The following is an 18266-nucleotide window of genomic DNA, read 5'->3' as shown; positions in this document are numbered from 1 at the left end:
CTGCGAGACCTACAATACCGCGGCTTCAGAATAAAAGACGATATGAAAGCATTACAGGCTATACAGAAAGAAATGTCGAGGAAACAAGAGCGATTTAATTTAAATGGAACCAAGTGTAACCTTTTCTGTTGTAAAACTGAAAACTAAGGAATTATAAAGAAAGTACTGTAAACCAGGCAGTTCCTTTTAAACAACCTTGTTTTAAGTTAAATCCTCTTTAAGAAAGGCGTATACTCCAAGCCTTCTGCAGTGGTTTGACACGTGATGTGTTACCGTCAATGTGTAGAGCTGCAAATAATCAGTGCCGTCTAATTTTAGAACTCATTGGGGTAAAAATGTGGGCCTTTCATGCTTTTTTGCTTATGCAGGCGTAATCGGTGTAAATTGTTTTATTTTGAAAAGTATTAGAGGAAATTGTGTGGCTATGTAAGCTAACTTGACGGAGGTGATGCTCGCGCTCTTGCAGCTCTGATGGATGCAGAGGGGTAGATGGAGGAGGAGGTGAAAGACTTGAAGGCGGAGAACAGAGAGAACGTGTCGGGCAGGGGGAAGGATGCGGATTATGGCAGCCTGCCGACCGTCCTGCCTGTCAGCGGTGAATGTCGTTTGACACGAAGATGCGCGGACGGAACTACGCAGGCCTGCAGTTTGTTGGCTCACGGAGGCACAGACTGTAATTTACGCGTCGGTGACACCAAGGATTGCCTGGATCAGCTGTGAGGGCGATTTATTATTATTTTTTATTTTATGCTATTTGATTTATTACTCATGCTAGTTGTTGTAGCATGAGTATCCCCCCCTCGACGTGTCATTTAACATGAAGAAAACAGGAGTGAACGCAGAGTGACCTCGTCTCTTCGTGTTTGTGGTTTAACTGCCATCATGCTTTTAGCCGTCATCTTAGCATCCTCACCACCTGAGCTCTCCCCCTGGGTTGCTGCGGACTGGATGTCAAACTGAAGCGAGTGTCGTTAAGTCAGACTTGAACACGACAAAATCAAAACTTTTACCCGGTTTCACCATGGACATGTTACAGCCTCGCTGGTTAACGGGTATATTTATATGGACGACTTTATGTCTGCTCAGCAGCGGTCAAACCGCCCCCAACTCCTCGGGCCTGTCTCTAGCCATCCGCGTGCCACTGCGGCAAGGTGCTCGCGGCGAACAACCACCGCCGCTGCCACCTGCCGCCTCCGCGAGCAGGAGCCCTGCGCGCAGGCGGAGAGGAGCGCCAGCGGGCGGTATCAGCTTCGTGGACATGATTGATAACCTGCGTGGGAAGTCTGGCCAGGGATACTACGTGGAGATGGCCGTGGGTTCTCCTCCGCAAAAGGTAGAGGTTTCATTCACAAAGAGTAATTGATTTGATGTCCCCTGACTCCTCAGTGTGTATCTCATCACCTTTTTAACCAATGAACACACACCCACTGTAAGAAAATCAATGTAATTAACACCAGGCACACCCAAAAAATCAATATCTTATCCTTAAAACATCCTTCTTTAAGAGTACTCAGACCTATCAGGCAAAACCAGCTTGAAATTATCATTGGATCCAGGGTTATCAATTGGCACAAGACATACCCTGTGATGTTATCTGTATTACACAGTCACCTTAGTGTTGCATCAGTGTGTCAGCATATATGCTCATATATATAGTCTTTGTTAGAGTACGTGTGTGAATCCCTGTGAAAGTGTGAGAAAGGACTGAATGATACGGGCAGATAATGGAACCATTAATTCTGCAGAGTGAGGACTGCCAGCTGGGTGCAGCTGCGGTGTACAGGCTGGCACACAAAGGGCGAGCACGGAGGGAGAGATGGAATGAGAGGATCTGCCAAAAGAGAAGGAGGAAAAAGGAAAAGATGGAGTGGGGTGACAGGGACAGAAGAACATAAACAGAGGGACAAGGGTCAAAGAGAAGAAAGTGGGAGTTTGAGAGTGGAAGAAGAGGAAGGAGAAACAAGTGTGTGTGTGTTACAGAGGGAGGACGTGGAAGTCAGACAGGCAGCTTTCAGGAAACAAAAGCAATGAGATGGTGTGGGAGATGGAAGGCCGAAGGTGCTAAGCGGAGGTGTCACTTTGCCACTGATTCTTCCTGTGTCAGTGAGAGAGACAGAGGTGAGAAGGAGATCTGTCTGCTGCAGATCAGTCCCCGGCAGCAGAGGCCAGTCAGCACTGACAGGCAACACTGTGTGTTGGTGGCTGGAGTGATTGTTATTTATTCATTATTCTAATCTTTCAGCGCAGGAAGCCAAAGTCTGACGTTAAGTGAAATATAGGAAGCCGTGCAGGAAATCTGTCTTCAAAAAAATATATTGATTGTAATTTGAGGAATGCGTCAGAGACTGTTTGTTGGCATTTTCTGAATCGTTGTGTTGCAGACATAACCTTCTAAAAAATAGAAAGAAAACAAAAACAGTGACCTTTGATATGTAGCCGTGGAAGTAAGAAAGAGCATCCAAAATTTAGAGGTGTTAGAAGCTCAGTGAGGTAACCACCCACAGAACACTTTTATTTACTTTCATTTCTGTAATATAAATAACTTTAACTAAAAAGCCAGTCTTCTAGTTTGTTATCTATCATAAATTCTTTATGAGTCAAAAGGGTGTCTTTTTACTTTTGAGCCTGATCATGCCAAAAAAAAATCACTGTCACCCTGGTAACTACCAGCTCGATGGCCCCTGACCTGAGGATAATCAATATGAATTCACTTAAGGGCAAAATCCAATTTTGTTGAAAGCTCGTCAAAACTGTAGCCACCATTTTTCTTTCTCCTGCCTTTATTTCTCTGTGGTATGAAATAAAAATGTGTTTTAACTAACTTTAGGAATTTTTAAGATAGATAAAGGTTCTAATTCTCAAAGATTTTTTCATCTGTGTGGTGTGGACGTAGCTCTGAGTCTGAAAAGTGAACCCAGGGAAGGCTTACTTTAAATCTGCAATGTTTTTAGAGGTCACCAGGGGGCGACTCCTCTGGTTGCAAACTTGGCATCCAGCTGTGTAGTCTGTGGGGATCCTTGTCTCTCTTGCTCTGCAACATCAGAAAACACTGATGAGTTTATCGGCTCAGTCACTAGTGTAATGTCTTAATGAGTAAAATATTAAGTTAATTCTGTAAAATTATTGTCATTGTCACAGTCACCCTAACCCTAACCCCCAAAATTATCAAGGTATGTCAGGGATGTGTGGTGTCTTCAGCTTCACAATCATTTTCGCCACTTTCTCTTCCCTTCTGGTTTAAAAACACTGGGATGGAAAAACACACGGAAAAGTCTTGCTATGAAGCCTCAGTGGGTGACTTCATAGTAGCTGCTTTAATCTTTTATATACAGGTCTGGGAACATTTGGAAAGAACCTAAACACTGTCATCACACTTTGATTAAAATGTGGGAAAATCCTTGTTGATACTTGGAATATTGAGACATCACTCACAAGAGATATGTTTGACATATGTTTAACAGATTACAAGCCAATAAGTCATCTATTAACGGTTAAATACCGACAGTTGTTTTTTGGCAAATACAGTTAATCACTCTCTGGCAGACGATCATGGCGGAGTCTGCAGCTTGGATATAAACATTATTTTTATTGCACAAATGGATGAGTCCGATGGGAAAGTACAAACTACATCCAGAACAGAATGAACTTTGTTAAGCTCAAATTAGAGCTGGGCGATAGAACGATAACGATATGTATCGCGATATAACTTTTACTCGATAGAGAAATTAAGCTATCGCAATAGACCTCGCCGCTCTTGTCCTCTTAAAAAAAAAAAAAAAAAAAAAAAAAAGGTCAGCCAATCCAAATCAAGTAGCGCAGAGCCGAACCAATCACAGCCGCAGCGTCACGTCGCGTGACTTGTTACGTACAGCACAAGTGCCAAGCCGCACGTGTGTTTGTTTGGGAAGCAGCCAGCGGGTAATGGAGCCAGCGCGTAATGGAGGAAATGAGTGTGCCGACTAGAAAAATCAACCGAGCGTGACCGAAGAGAAAACAGATGATGGTTCCAATGCCGGAGAGATTGTCAAACGGAAGAGCCAAAGAAGTTCCGTAGTGTGAAGGTATTTCGGCTATTTCAAGTCTGACAAAAAACAGAGTAGCGTGCACTGTAAATTGTGCCGAAAGCAAGTCTGGAAATACATGCGTCACACTGGTTTCGGTGAAATGAATTTCTACAATACTGTTACTGTTAATTCTACTCTCTGCAGTGTTTAAATGCTTACATATACACACACAGTTACTGTCCCTCCACACATACGACTCGGTTCTGCTTCTATGCCCCAGCTTTGTTTACTTTTTCCCACCGAGGCTTCTAGACTTCTGATTGGCCAACATTTCTGCACGGTTAGGAATCTAACTCCACCTGCTGCTTTGGCATGTTCATAGCAGCGTTTTCCTTCATTTCTGCCTTTATGTGTGGACGGGATTATTTTTTAAAACGAAAACGGAAAATCTCCGTTTTCAAAAATACCCGTGTACGTGTGGACGTAGCCTCAGTCTCTGACTGGAAGCGCTAATTCATCATTCGGCTTTTGTCAGACTAAAGTAACTGTTAAAACTGTTTGAAAAGCTCAGCTATACAACAAGGAGAGATTGAGAATTTCCTTTTAGTTCTCAGTTTATTTGATATTGACAAAAGTTAGTCAGTTTTGTCTGTTCTTCTGTAAAACAAACTAAGATTTATTTTTAGAATTAATATTTTGTTTCTAAGTGGAATTGACAATTTAGTCTGTTTCGTTTGTTCTATTTTGAAACTTAAACGCTTTAGCGGCTGCCTTTTGTGTAGTTTGCAATATTTGCCTTTATTTATCTGAAAAAGTCTCATGTTCCTTAAGTACATCTACCCTGTTGAACTTATTATGGGAAATAAATATTTAAATCAAAACAAGCTGCTGATTATTTCACATTTTACTTGTGAGCAACGGCACATTTAAATCTTACAAATATAGTTATTTGGCTTATATCGTGATAGATATCGTTATCGCCTGAAATGAAAAAAAACCATATCGTGATATGTAAAAATCTCATATCGCCCAGCTCTAGCTCAAACACAACTTCAGCTCTTTGGAAACATCTGCACAGATCATATTTAGGTACATTAGTAACATATCATTAATGCTGCAATCCCGAACAGGTTGGAATTCAGAGATTTTGCATTCCTAGTTGTAAATGTTTTGTGGAACGTCCCCAACAATCCAAGATGGTTGCACTAAATGTAAACAGTGCTAAAACTTTAAACTTTTAATCTGTACAGCCTAGAGCAGGGCGATATGGCCAAAAATATTTATCACGATATATATTTGAAAATTTGCGATAACGATATAACCGACGATATAATTGATGCGAGACAAAATACAACTCCACAACATTACTAGCACAAAAAGACAACCTTCCATTTATTTTCACTTAAACAAGAAGCTGGTTTTTATGTACATTAAAGCTTTATAAAAATGTAACAGTGCAAATGCAAATTCCTTGCTGAAAGTTTAACCAAAAGGCATTTCCAGTAGAAATGGGCTGACATATCCTGAGCATAACCATGTATAATATCCACTGAAGTTAAAAAGAGGTGCTTTGCAGTCTGAGGTACACCTGTGCACTACTCATGATGTCAGATCAACATCCTGATGTGGCACACCTGTGAGGTGGGATGGATTATCTCAATATAGCAGATGTGCCCACTACCACACATTTGGACTGATTTGTGACCACTGTTTGGGAGGGATGGTTATATTGTGTATCTGGAATGAATTTTAGGTCTCTACGTCCATCCCATGGGGAATGGGAGCAGTAACAAAGGTGTTGCGTTTATATTTTTGTTGAGTGTATATGTGTGTTATCATTTTGGATGCCACAAAGGGAAAAATTCCCTGTTAATTTCCTTCTGGTGACTTGGTACCATATTTTCATTGCTGATATTTGTGGCAGCTAGTGGACTTGTCTCAACTTAAGTCAGGGACTTGAACCATAAGACTTTCAAACACAAATAGCTGTTATCCTGTAATCTTAACACCGTCTATTAACAGTATTACAGATGGGGAAAACATTTGCTGCCTACCTTCAGGGCTGAGTTTTATCGTTATAATTTTTTATTTAGTAATTAGATTTTTTTTTTTCATTTTTACTCATTTTTTAAAAAATTCTGTTTACTTTCAGTCAGTTTTCAAAGAGGTTTGTCTTATTTCAGTTTTTATTGTTTGAAAATGTTTAATCTAGTTTAATTAGTTTTAATCTTTTAAAATGATTAAAATGTGGAGGGCATATGGCAGATGCAAGATTTAGGAAAATCAGTGTAGGTCTTATAATATAGTATATACAGTATACAATAGAAATGCAAAACCTTTTGAAGGCAGTTGTTTCTCAGTCTTTTAGACATCCAGAGTCTCATCCATCAATGACTGATCAGGCAAGTTGTAAGAACATTTTTACTAACAAATACAAAAACTTAAGATACTGCCTCTATATTTTTTATTCTTTATTTTTATTAATTTTACAAGTTCACAAAATTGTTTCAGTTAAATTACTTTTTGCTTTTTATTTTTATTTTAGTTGACTGAAATGTGTTTTAAGATCTACTTTTAACTAGTTTAGTTTTAGTTCACTATAATAACCTTGTTATTGGACAACTAATGTGGGTTATGTGGCTAATAGTTAAATGGCTAACGTGCACCAGTCAGGTTAACATTTATGGTAATTGTTCAGTACTTTAGTATTAAAGAAACATATGCTTTACTGATCTCTTGAAATTCTTCATTAAAAAAAACAGGTGATAATCTTTAAGATGCTTCATCAAAGTTTGTTGTGCTGCTGTTCACACGTTCAGCTGCTAGTGAGGGGAGGGGCATTGTGCTGGTCTGCAGAGCTGCAGTTGTTTCTCAGCTAGAGGAGAGGAAGATGCTACTGTTGCAAATGAGTATCTAATCTGATTGTAGTATTTAGTATCAATTATCCAAGTAGCAAAACTTTTTCTCCTATTCATTACAAATGCTGGCTACGGTACCTGTGGTACTGAAAAAAGTTCTCAGAATTTTGGTATGGAAAGGTACCACAGGTATGTGTTCTGGTGACATCCCTGGTGACAGTCATGTCAGAATTGCTACCGGGCCAATAATAATGTGTATGTGAATAATGCTTACAAAATGCATTTTTAATTGCATTTTGGTAGTTATTAAAACAAAAATTATTCATAACAAGTTTATTTGTTTTGTTTTGACTGTCCGTCACACACCCCTGGAGATCCTCAGAGCCAACTTCAAGAAGTAAACTATAGAGTATACAAACCTTTGGATGTAGATATGTATGTGTTAGAGATTAAGAGTGGCACTATAACTCAGAGCACTAGATGAATCATTTGGTCAGCGTTGGCCAAATGGTCTTGAATTTTAATGAGCACATACAGAGACACGAAGGAGACACTTTACATTTATTTATTAGAAGTAATGTTGCGGAAATGACCCTGATCCATTTACAGTAACTTTCAAAAACAGAATGTAGGTCGCATTCTGTTCTCGTAACTGCTAAATGATTTCTCCTCCATAGTGAAGGGGGAAGGGTGTATAATGGATGGAACAGACAGGCACTCTGCCAGAGAGGACAGGAAGACAGATAGAGAGAGTGCAGGGAGAGGCATGAGGTCTCAGTGTGTCAGGATGCAGTGGCTTTCGTCATTTGGGATCCTTGTGTGTGTGGCCCCGCGCACATCTCGGTGACTCAGGATGCGTGTGTGAAAGATTCAGACCTATAAAGTGTAGTCAGCAAATTTCTTTCCAAGAAAGGAGGACAGGGTGCGTACAGAAATATGGCTGACCGTGTTTTTGGGGAAAGTACAGGTGGATGTCAGTGATGTGAACATATGTATGTCTCTGTGTGTGTATGTATGTGTGTGTGTGTTGGTAAGATAGACAGTCAGGATTTATTCTGGGCTTTCAGTGCTGGCCCTTGAGACTCCAGCACTTCTCTGGATATTTAAAGAGCCAATCCATTATTGAACAGCTTGCTGTTGGTTCAGTGTCTGCCTGTGTGTTCATCTGTTTGGGTTTCTCTGTGCCACTCTGTCTCTGCTCTCAGCTGAAGTCTCGGTCTTTCTCTGAATTTCTCATTTATCAATAAAATGCAGTCAGAAATGGTGCTGTGCAACATGGGGTACACAGTCATGCATAGTTGTAAATGATCGTGTAGTATTATACATAATTAACATGAGGCAGACGTGGCTTATTTCTCTTCTCCTCGCTGTCTGCCGCGGTGCTCCATTCATACTTTTACTAACTGTTTTGACCGACTACGCAAAATACGATACTTGCATTAGAGATGCTGACAGAAGAGGAGGAGACGGGGAGTAGAATGGGCAACCTGAGAGGAGGGGAGGGTTGGAGTGGAGACTGAGAGGGGACAGAGAAGGACATTCAGGTCAAAAGGAAGCATCACAGGACACTACAACAATACAGTGATGTGTACAGTAAATTCCTGAGGTGAAAAATGAAAGTCAGTTAGAGATGAGGCTAATTACTTGCCAAAAACAGCCTGTAAGACCTTAAACTATCTATAAAATATTGATGTTTTCGATTGTAGACAGCAAACGTAATATTGTTTTACAAACTTGTGGTATGTGTTTAATAAATCCCTCTCTCTGCTTTCCTGCATTCAGTTGAATATCCTGGTGGATACTGGAAGCAGTAACTTTGCAGTCGGGGCGGCTGCTCATCCTTTCCTGCGCAGATACTACCATCGATCGCTGTGAGTAGAGACTCAGTCAGATATAGAAGTTGTTCGGAAACATTTTATGAAGGCTGGAGGAGAGTAAAACGAATCCTGCCCATTGTTCATTAACAGCTCCACCTCGTACCGCGACCTGGGTAGGAGTGTGTACGTTCCCTACACACAGGGACGCTGGGAAGGAGAGCTGGGCACCGACCTAGTCTCAGTCCCGCATGGACCCAACGCCACGCTGCGCGCCAATATTGCTGCAATCACACAGTCGGATCGCTTCTTTATCAATGGATCTAACTGGGAGGGAATCCTGGGGCTTGCCTATGCTGATATAGCCCGGGTAAGAATCACTCTGTCTTTCCAAAATATGAGAAAAGAAAATCTCAATTCAAACTTTACAAGACACTTACAAATGCCATTATCCAGAGCAGCCTAACATATTAAAGTTAGGGCTAGAAGTTAGATTATGTCTCGACTGCTAATACACTTACTTAAAAGTGACATGTGATGAAATTATAAAGGAGAACAAATGAATGTGAGGACATGCAAAATAGATTTTATTATCACATCATACATCTATATTTAGCTCTTGTGGAAATTAGTGAGAGCATGTGACCAAACTGTCAAGCGGCACAGTATCAGATGTGGGTAAGCGATGCTACTAATCTAGCAAAAGATCAAGAAACTATTGAACTGGTGATGAAAAAAGTTTGGTTCTTTCAATTTAAACCTAAACCTGTGATTCGATTTTGTTACTCAGATGTCAAAGATCAGTGTAGTTTTATTACATACGGCATAAATGCCCACTTTATGATACAATAAAAAGTAAGTAATTTTATTCGCGACAGTAAGGTGTTTGGGGGTTTTGAATATGTAATTATTTGGGGCTGTGACAGTGGTCTGAATTAGGTTCACTTGTTCATATTTTCATGCACAATTTCCACAGAACATGGAAGTGGATTCAAAGTCCAAGGAAAGACCTTGGACTTTGAATCCTGTATCACACTTACACCTATTGGCATAATAACTGCCACACTGACATCTGCAGAAAAGTAATATGTGATTAGACAGCAGAACTGCTGATGTGTCAGGAGGAGGATATTTAAGAAACTGAAAGCAGGTTGGGACGGGACAAAATATTGACCCGGCAATATATTTCATTGCATCCTCCCAAACATTATTTACAGAGAGGTGCCAAATATTAACATTTTTATTGAAACATTTACCTAAAAAATTACAATACTGAACTCTATTAAAATGAGAAAACAGTGAACACACACATTAACACCACGGTGCAGTCAACACATAGTTTTTGCATCTTTCCTTTTTTAGGGTCCGGTTACACAGATGATGTCATGTGTGGTAGATGATTATTCTTTATAATCATTGCTGTATAGATATACCATTTATATCATGATAGTATTGAATCTGTAGCTATGGTCTGATTCCCGGTTCTATTCTGGACTTATTTGTCTGTGTTTCCCTCCAGCCTGATGAGAAATTGGAGCCTTTCTTTGACTCTTTGGTTCGCCAGACTCCTGTCCCCAACCTCTTCTCTCTCCAGCTGTGTGGTGCAGGCTTCACACAAAACTACTCCCTGGGCAGCGCTACAGTTGGCGGAAGCATGGTGAGAAACACTTATAGCTCTTTTCCACTCGTACCTACTCGACTCGACTCGACTCGAGTCTTCTTGGTTTCGGTCATTTTCCATTACAATTGAGCACCACCTAATGCTCATGGGTCGTTATAGCAACACGCCCGAAACTCCTGTGACTTCATTTGTATCTAACACAAACACAAGACAACAGTGGGGGACGTTGAGGCGATGGTATACCTGCTTCTCAGTATATGGCTGTTTGTCAGATTCAGGTACCACGTGGGGTTTTTCATGTAACCATTGCCCTTGTTGCCGGGTTTCAAAAATGGTGGTTTATTTTCATGAAGAAGATGCTCTCATGGTTCATCGAGTGACGCCAATGACTAGCCAATTGGTGACATGCAGTCTGCTGACGTCACATTTTCAGATGGACTCAGATTGGACAGGGCATAAGTGGACAACTCTAAAAACCAAGCAAAGGCAAGCAGGGTTGAGTAGGTACTAGTGCACATGTGTTAGGCCGGATTGGACTCTGTTATTCCCCTTGCTTTCAGATCATTGGAGGTGTGGATCCATCACTCTATGTGGGAGAGCTTTGGTACACACCCATCCGCAGGGAGTGGTACTATGAGGTTATCATCGTACGTATTGAGGTAAACGGACAGGACCTGAACATGGACTGTAAAGAGGTGAGGCTCGATAAGTAGATTCCTACGAAAGCTAAAAAAAACACAAACAGACTAATGAAGGATGTGTAAGAAATTTGAAATATGCCTGACTGTGTCACTGTCTTCTACAGTACAACTACGATAAGAGCATTGTGGACAGTGGAACTACCAACCTTCGACTGCCTAGAAAAGTGTTCCAGGCTGCAGTCAAAGCTATTGAAGCTGCCTCCTCAGTCAGTACTACTATAATGTACCATCACGTTTATATCACCGCCCTGGTCGTCTGGTTTGTACTGAGTGGATTATGAGAACCAACTAATGTCCTTCCGACCCTGATTTTTCAGACCGAGCAGTTTCCCTCTGGGTTCTGGCTCGGGGAGCAGCTGGTGTGCTGGCAGGCTGGCACCACGCCCTGGCACATCTTCCCCGTCATCTCCCTCTACCTGATGAGCGAAGTCCGTAACCAGTCCTTCAGAATCTCCATCCTGCCGCAGGTAGTCACAGCAGTCTCGCTCTGGATCTGAGTATAATTTTATAAAGCTGGAGTTTTAGAAGGGTCAGGGACATAAAGCTGTATTGCTCAACCTTGAATTCTCTCCGGGTGATGTGAAATTAAATGTTATTTTGTAAGATCTTTTAATGAGAAGATTACATTTAAAAATGTTATTCATTTCCGTCATTGGTGCAAGACGCAGTTATGCAAGAATGTAGTTAGCATGCCGCACACTGTATGAGGTCTCGACACCGTGTATTCATCAGTAAGTGAAAAGTTTTAACTTTCATTTGGACTTTGCACAGTACAAAAACTGTGGTCAGAGCAAACACACCAATATATGCAGTTCCACTCCTCATGGAATGAAAGCACAACTAGAAACCGTGACAAAAGAAAAGAGCACGTTTGAATGTCCTTTGAATATATTTTCTAAAGGTTTTAAAAGTAATTCAACGTCCTTTTTTGTTGTTTTTTTATAAATTGGAAGCCGCTCAGACAGACCTTGATGGTGACGAGATTAATAGAATTTGAGATGTCAAAGAAAAGTTCACTGCAATAAATATCTGAGTGGGTTGTGACCTTGATACTGTCAGAAAAATTAAAAGCTTATTTATTTTACTTTGTGTCCCTCTGTTTGAATGTCTGTAGCAGGTATAATACAGTGAATGACTTTGCTATAACAACTGCATATACAGGAACACTTGAGCTGGAAAAATCTGCCTCTGTAATCTGATTGTTATTTGTTCTGAATAAGATCCTTTAAATATGAAAACATATGATCGCTCTCTAGTGGACAGCTTTGCAATTACATCATTGATTCTAGGTCATAGCTCAGTACTGATCAGCAAACAATATCTGCTACTAGTCCAGTGTGGCGTTATAGCCAGGATGTTCATATTAAACAAGTCCGGTTAGTGAGGTTAGTGTATGTACAGTCAAACTGTATGAGCCAAAAAATCATACGGTCAGCTTTTGTGGGGCAGCCACTGAAAAGGAGGTTGACTTAAATAAAGCTAAAACAGCTTGTTTCAGGCAGCTGAGGGCACTTCAGTAAGGCCCGGTACAAGATAAATAAGGATTATTTCCCACTATGCAAAGCTACTCTAACAGGCTCTAAGAATAAAACTGTGCAATGAGAAATTAGGGTGATACAGGCATTTTAGTGAGCTCTCTAGTCTCTGTATAAAAAAAAAGTAACCAAGTTACTCAAAACACAAACCTTGTTGTAAGTAGGGATTTAAACGGTGCTTAAACGGTGCTCGAACCGGTGCTCAAAGAATGGAAAACACAAACTTTGTCCAAAAACCTCTCATGTTTAACTGTTTTCCACTTTTTCTTTGGTCATTTTAGCCTTTTTGGCCAGGGTGAAGGGAGCATCTGCCATCAAACAAGAAGACAGCCGCATGTAACTACGACGGTGTTTGCTAGTTCACCTTACGTGCATTAATGTAATAACATGGTTAGCGTACTCAACGTAAATTACACACGGACAACATTAAGCTACTCACGCAGAGAAGAACGGCTGCTGCTGCCGTCATCATCCATCATCATTTCTGCTACACTGGCAGGGCTAGGTGCCAGGACTCTCCTCTTCGGGTTCTTGGGGGATGTTGCTCCGTGTCCAATAACAGGCACCACACCCGCAGTAGATGTGCTCGATGTGAGGTCTCGCAGCAAGCTATCAAATACGGTGCATTTCTCGGCTTTAAAAAAAGCTCTATGTGTCAGGTGTTTCATCAGATTTGAGGTGTTACCTCCTTTGCACAGTATCACAGTATCACCTTAAAGCACTTGTTGCAGGCTGCTGAGTTTGTGTCTTTTGCTGTAAAGTACAGCCAGACTTTTGACCGCTTCGCCTTGAGCATTTTTAATCTGTAGCTCTGCTCTAAAAGAACGTACGTACCTGGGCCCGCCTACTATCCTCGGAAAGGTAAAATGATTGGCTAGAATCTGAAGTGTATGACATCTCAGGAAAAAAAAGCACCGAAATAAAGCACTGAAATGTGCGCTGCTTTTCGGTCTGGTTACTACCATCTAGTTGTGAGCACTTTGGTTTGGGAACTATTTTCTACACGGACATTTCTTTCTGCAGATTGATTTTGTTTATGTCAGGAGAAAAAAAATGCTTTCTACATTTTATACCATTGTCATGATTTCTGGAGACATCGCTGCTATCTCTCGTTCAGCTTCATCTAGCACTCTGACATTGCAATATCTGAGCATGATGCACAAACTCTCTGTCTCTTTGCCTGTGAATTCCTCCTACACATGCAGGAGTTGAGCAACCAGGCTTGACAGGTACATCTTAGGCCCCTGAAGGCTTTTATCTATATCACATACTAAGATGTTTTTTGAATCTGATAACTCAAGAATGTAGTTGGTACCATCAGTGCATCTACTGGGAGGCTGAGGGGTAGCGCTGGGTGTTGCCCGTATTTTTAATATTTATGCACCTCTAACATCTTATAAAAGCATAGCATTGTTTTAATTTCATGACAATGACATCTAATTTATATCCAAAAATTTTGAATTATGGATGATGTATTACTTCGTCATGTTGCCTAGCGACCACCTAACAATCAGCCAGGTGACCCGCTTTTAGCCATGAAGGCACAATATCGTTTTAATTTCTTTACCGTGTCCTCAAACGCTGTTACAAAATAGCTGAGATGTTTTGTAAAGAGTAAATAACAACAACATGCAGTGATTTGCAAATCTCACATGATGGTGTATTTTAAGAATGAAGTAATGGTGATTACACAAGGGCTGTGCATGCCCGATGCTGGGTGTCTGACTCTACTTTTTTTCTTTTCTTTTGTATGCAGCAATACTTGCGTCCAGTGGAAGACGTGGCCTCTGCTCAGGAGGACTGCTACAAGTTTGCTGTGTCCCAGTCCAGCACCGGCACAGTGATGGGCGCCGTCATCATGGAAGGCTTCTACGTGGTGTTTGACCGCGAGAAGAAACGCATCGGATTTGCTGTTAGCACCTGCCATGGTGAGGAGCAGGGGATGGAGGGATGACAGAGAAAAAATGGGAGAAAAGAGAAGGAGGCAGAAGAAATGTAGGTAGTATTGTTCTGTTTCTTGACTACATACAATCCTGTTTTGTTTTTTTGTTTTTTTTAGTGCACGATGAGTTCCGCACAGCCTCCGTGGAGGGTCCGTTCCACGGGGTCGACCTGGAGGACTGCGGCTACAACATTCCCCAGACGGACGAGTCCACCCTTATGACCATCGCCTACATCATGGCGGGCATCTGCGCTCTCTTCATGCTGCCGCTGTGTCTCATGGTGTGCCAGTGGCGCTTTGCCCGCTGCCTGCACCCACATGGGGACTTCGCTGACGACATATCGCTCCTAAAGTGAAAGGGAAGACGTGGAGGTCATATAAAGACATGTGCTTGAAAGGCAGGATAAACATGGACTGTGGTTAAAAAGTGTTTTAAAATGTCGGTGCTGTTAAAACAGGAGCTTTGAAAAGATTTTTCAGCTAACGTTAACTAAAGAAAATGGTGACAGCCTTGCTGCCCTCAAGTGTTTTGCAAGGATAACTAGAGCCGTTACAAAAAAGCCGTTTTCATCAGCATCAACTTTGCCTGTTTGAGCTACCTATGCAGATCAGCATGGCTATAGAGAGCAGGTGCAGGAAAATGTGAAATGAAAGAATAATGATTATAAATAGTATATAAATAAATCACAACAATGGATTTGTTTTGTAATTCGGAAAGGTTTGTCTCTTAACATTTGGAACTTGAGGAAAGAGCATTTAGAAACATTAAAACACTTTTAATGAAGAAAATCACGCCAGATATGAGTACTGGATGGAGATAATGTAAACATATGGACGTATGAACTGGTCACTGTGTGCGTGTGTGTGTGTGTATAGATGTTCTGTTTGTGGCTTAGAGTGAATGAGACGAGTCTGATACATGTGAGCATGCCTGTAGATGTGCGCAGCTGTACTGTAAGTGAGAAGTGTACTGAGAGGTTTAACAAAAATGGAAACATGATAATAGCGCCAATGAAATGACATATGCCAGCAAATGAATCCTGCAATGCAAAACAAGTATGCATAACGTGGCTAATTTGATTAAATATCAGACGTTATATTTAAAGTATAAAAATCGGTTTTGCTTTGTGTGAAACTGAGACTACTGAACACAGCAGATGTCACTTTTTCTTATTATATTGATGGCTTCAATTATCTACTGTACATAAAGGTTGTGCATTCCAGATCATGTATTTGCGCAGACACACACAAAACACACAGAGCTTATATCCCTGCATATGACTGCTGCACCATCTGATGATTACCACATGTAACAAGAACACATGACAAGCAAACAAACCAAGACTTTATAGGGCTTTTTTTCCACAAACACAAACTGAATCACTCACCACATCTTTCAAGGGGGACCATACATGTATGCTTGGACAAAGATACCAGCCCAACGTATGTTATACACTAAAGAACACTATGTATGTCTATAAGAGACTGTTTGTATTGTCTCCGAACAAGGTGTAAATAGGTCAACTCAGAACTGTTTATTTATCTGCCAGGCGCTGGCAGCACTGTTGAACCAATAAAATACTAATTGTAACTGGAAAATGTGTTGTCTATGTACGTGTGTGTGCGGAATTATTAGGCAAATGAGTATTTTGTCCACATCATCCTCTTCATGCATGTTGTCTTACTCCAAGCTGTATAGGCTCGAAAGCCTACTACCAATTAAGCATATTAGGTGATGTGCATCTCTGTAATGAGAAGGGGTGTGGTCTAATGACATCAACACCCTATATCAGGTGTGCATAATTATTAGGCATCTTCCTTTGCTTTGGCAAAATGGGTCAAAAGAAGGACTTGACAGGCTCAGAAAAGTCAAAAATAGTGAGATATCTTGCAGAGGGATGCAGCGGTCTCAAAATTGCAAAGCTTCTGAAGCGTGATCATCGAACAATCAAGCGTTTCATTCAAAATAGTCAACAGGGTTGCAAGAAGCGTGTGGAAAAACCAAGGCGCAAAATAACTGCCCATGAACTGAGAAAAGTCAAGCGTGCAGCTGCCAAGATGCCACTTGCCACCAGTTTGGCCATATTTCAGAGCTGCAACATCACTGGAGTGCCCAAAAGCACAAGGTGTGCAATACTCAGAGACATGGCCAAGGTAAGAAAGGCTGAAAGACGACCACCACTGAACAAGACACACAAGCTGAAACGTCAAGACTGGGCCAAGAAATATCTCAAGACTGATTTTTCTAAGGTTTTATGGACTGATGAAATGAGAGTGAGTCTTGATGGGCCAGATGGATGGGCCCGTGGCTGGATTGGTAAAGGGCAGAGAGCTCCAGTCCGACTCAGACGCCAGCAAGGTGGAGGTGGAGTACTGGTTTGGGCTGGTATCATCAAAGATGAGCTTGTGGGGCCTTTTCGGGTTGAGGATGGAGTCAAGCTCAACTCCCAGTCCTACTGCCAGTTTCTGGAAGACACCTTCTTCAAGCAGTGGTACAGGAAGAAGTCTGCATCCTTCAAGAAAAACATGATTTTCATGCAGGACAATGCTCCATCACACGCGTCCAAGTACTCCACAGCGTGGCTGGCAAGAAAGGGTATAAAAGAAGAAAAACTAATGACATGGCCTCCTTGTTCACCTGATCTGAACCCCATTGAGAACCTGTGGTCCATCATCAAATGTGAGATTTACAAGGAGGGAAAACAGTACACCTCTCTGAACAGTGTCTGGGAGGCTGTGGTTGCTGCTGCACGCAATGTTGATGGTGAACAGATCAAAACACTGACAGAATCCATGGATGGCAGGCTTTTGAGTGTCCTTGCAAAGAAAGGTGGCTATATTGGTCGCTGATTTGTTTTTGTTTGGTTTTTGAATGTCAGAAATGTATATTTGTGAATGTGGAGATGTTATATTGGTGTCACTGGTAAAAATAAATAATTGAAATGGGTATATATTTGTTTTTTGTTAAGTTGCCTAATAATTATGCACAGTAATAGTCACCTGCACACACAGATATCCCCCTAAAATAGCTAAAACTAAAAACAAACTAAAAACTACTTCCAAAAACATTCAGCTTTGATATTAATGAGTTTTTTGGGTTCATTGAGAACATGGTTGTTGTTCAATAATAAAATTATTCCTCAAAAATACAACTTGCCTAATAATTCTGCACTCCCTGTATATATATATATATATATATATATAGGTGTGTGTTATTAAACTCAACTGCAATAGCCTTGCAAGATTTGTAATTTAAAATAAGCCCTACATGTTTCTTGGCCTTGATGTGGCCCTCTATTTCTTCCATTGTCTAAAACAAACCGTTATAGCTCAACTTTCTTCTGATTGGCTGCCCCTTGCAATCAGAAGAGGTCGATGGGGCTTCTGTGGTCACAGACAGAGCTGTGTGCAAAGGATATTAGGGAAATCTCCCATTTAACATAATTAAACATAAAAAACTACCAAACAGTAATCATTTAGTAACTACATAAGCACCTCGTATTAGAATGATATCTTCAAACTTAAAAAACGAAACAAAAATGACAGAAACGTTCCTGTTTTTCTCCTAATATCTACAATAAAAAGTACAGAACTTTTTCTGTGCTTTTACACATTCCCTCCTGCAATGTAAGCCCAAAGATATGGGATCAGAACGATGCCACCTTGAAATGAAACCGAAAAAAAAATATTGTAACTGAAATAAATGTACTGAAAACTCTTGTATTGAAACTGAAAAAAATTGATAGTGAAAAACAAATAATTGAAACTGTAATTTTTTTGTTTTCGCTTAC

General features: G+C 40.8%; 1 protein-coding gene across 1 annotated transcript; it reads left to right on the top strand.

Moving 5' to 3' along the window:
* The first annotated feature begins 423 nt into the window (after positions 1-423).
* Positions 424-16088, top strand: bace1 (beta-secretase 1). The gene is made up of 9 exons (XM_086260884.1): positions 424-1333; positions 8645-8733; positions 8830-9046; positions 10196-10333; positions 10858-10992; positions 11103-11204; positions 11316-11465; positions 14290-14461; positions 14593-16088. The coding sequence occupies exons 1-9, from the start codon at positions 1022-1024 to the stop codon at positions 14829-14831; spliced, it is 1554 nt and encodes a 517-aa protein (XP_086117010.1). The 5' UTR covers positions 424-1021; the 3' UTR covers positions 14832-16088.
* The last annotated feature ends 2178 nt before the right edge of the window (positions 16089-18266 follow it).

The sequence above is a fragment of the Aulonocara sp. 'chitande type north' Nkhata Bay genome, linkage group LG14 (assembly GCF_057382095.1).
Source record: "Aulonocara sp. 'chitande type north' Nkhata Bay isolate Kocher_YH1m ecotype deep benthic linkage group LG14, A_spYH_male_GT1.1, whole genome shotgun sequence".
In the NCBI taxonomy this organism is placed as follows: Eukaryota; Metazoa; Chordata; class Actinopteri; order Cichliformes; family Cichlidae; genus Aulonocara; species Aulonocara sp. 'chitande type north' Nkhata Bay.
This window is presented reverse-complemented; position numbering and strand designations above follow the sequence as displayed.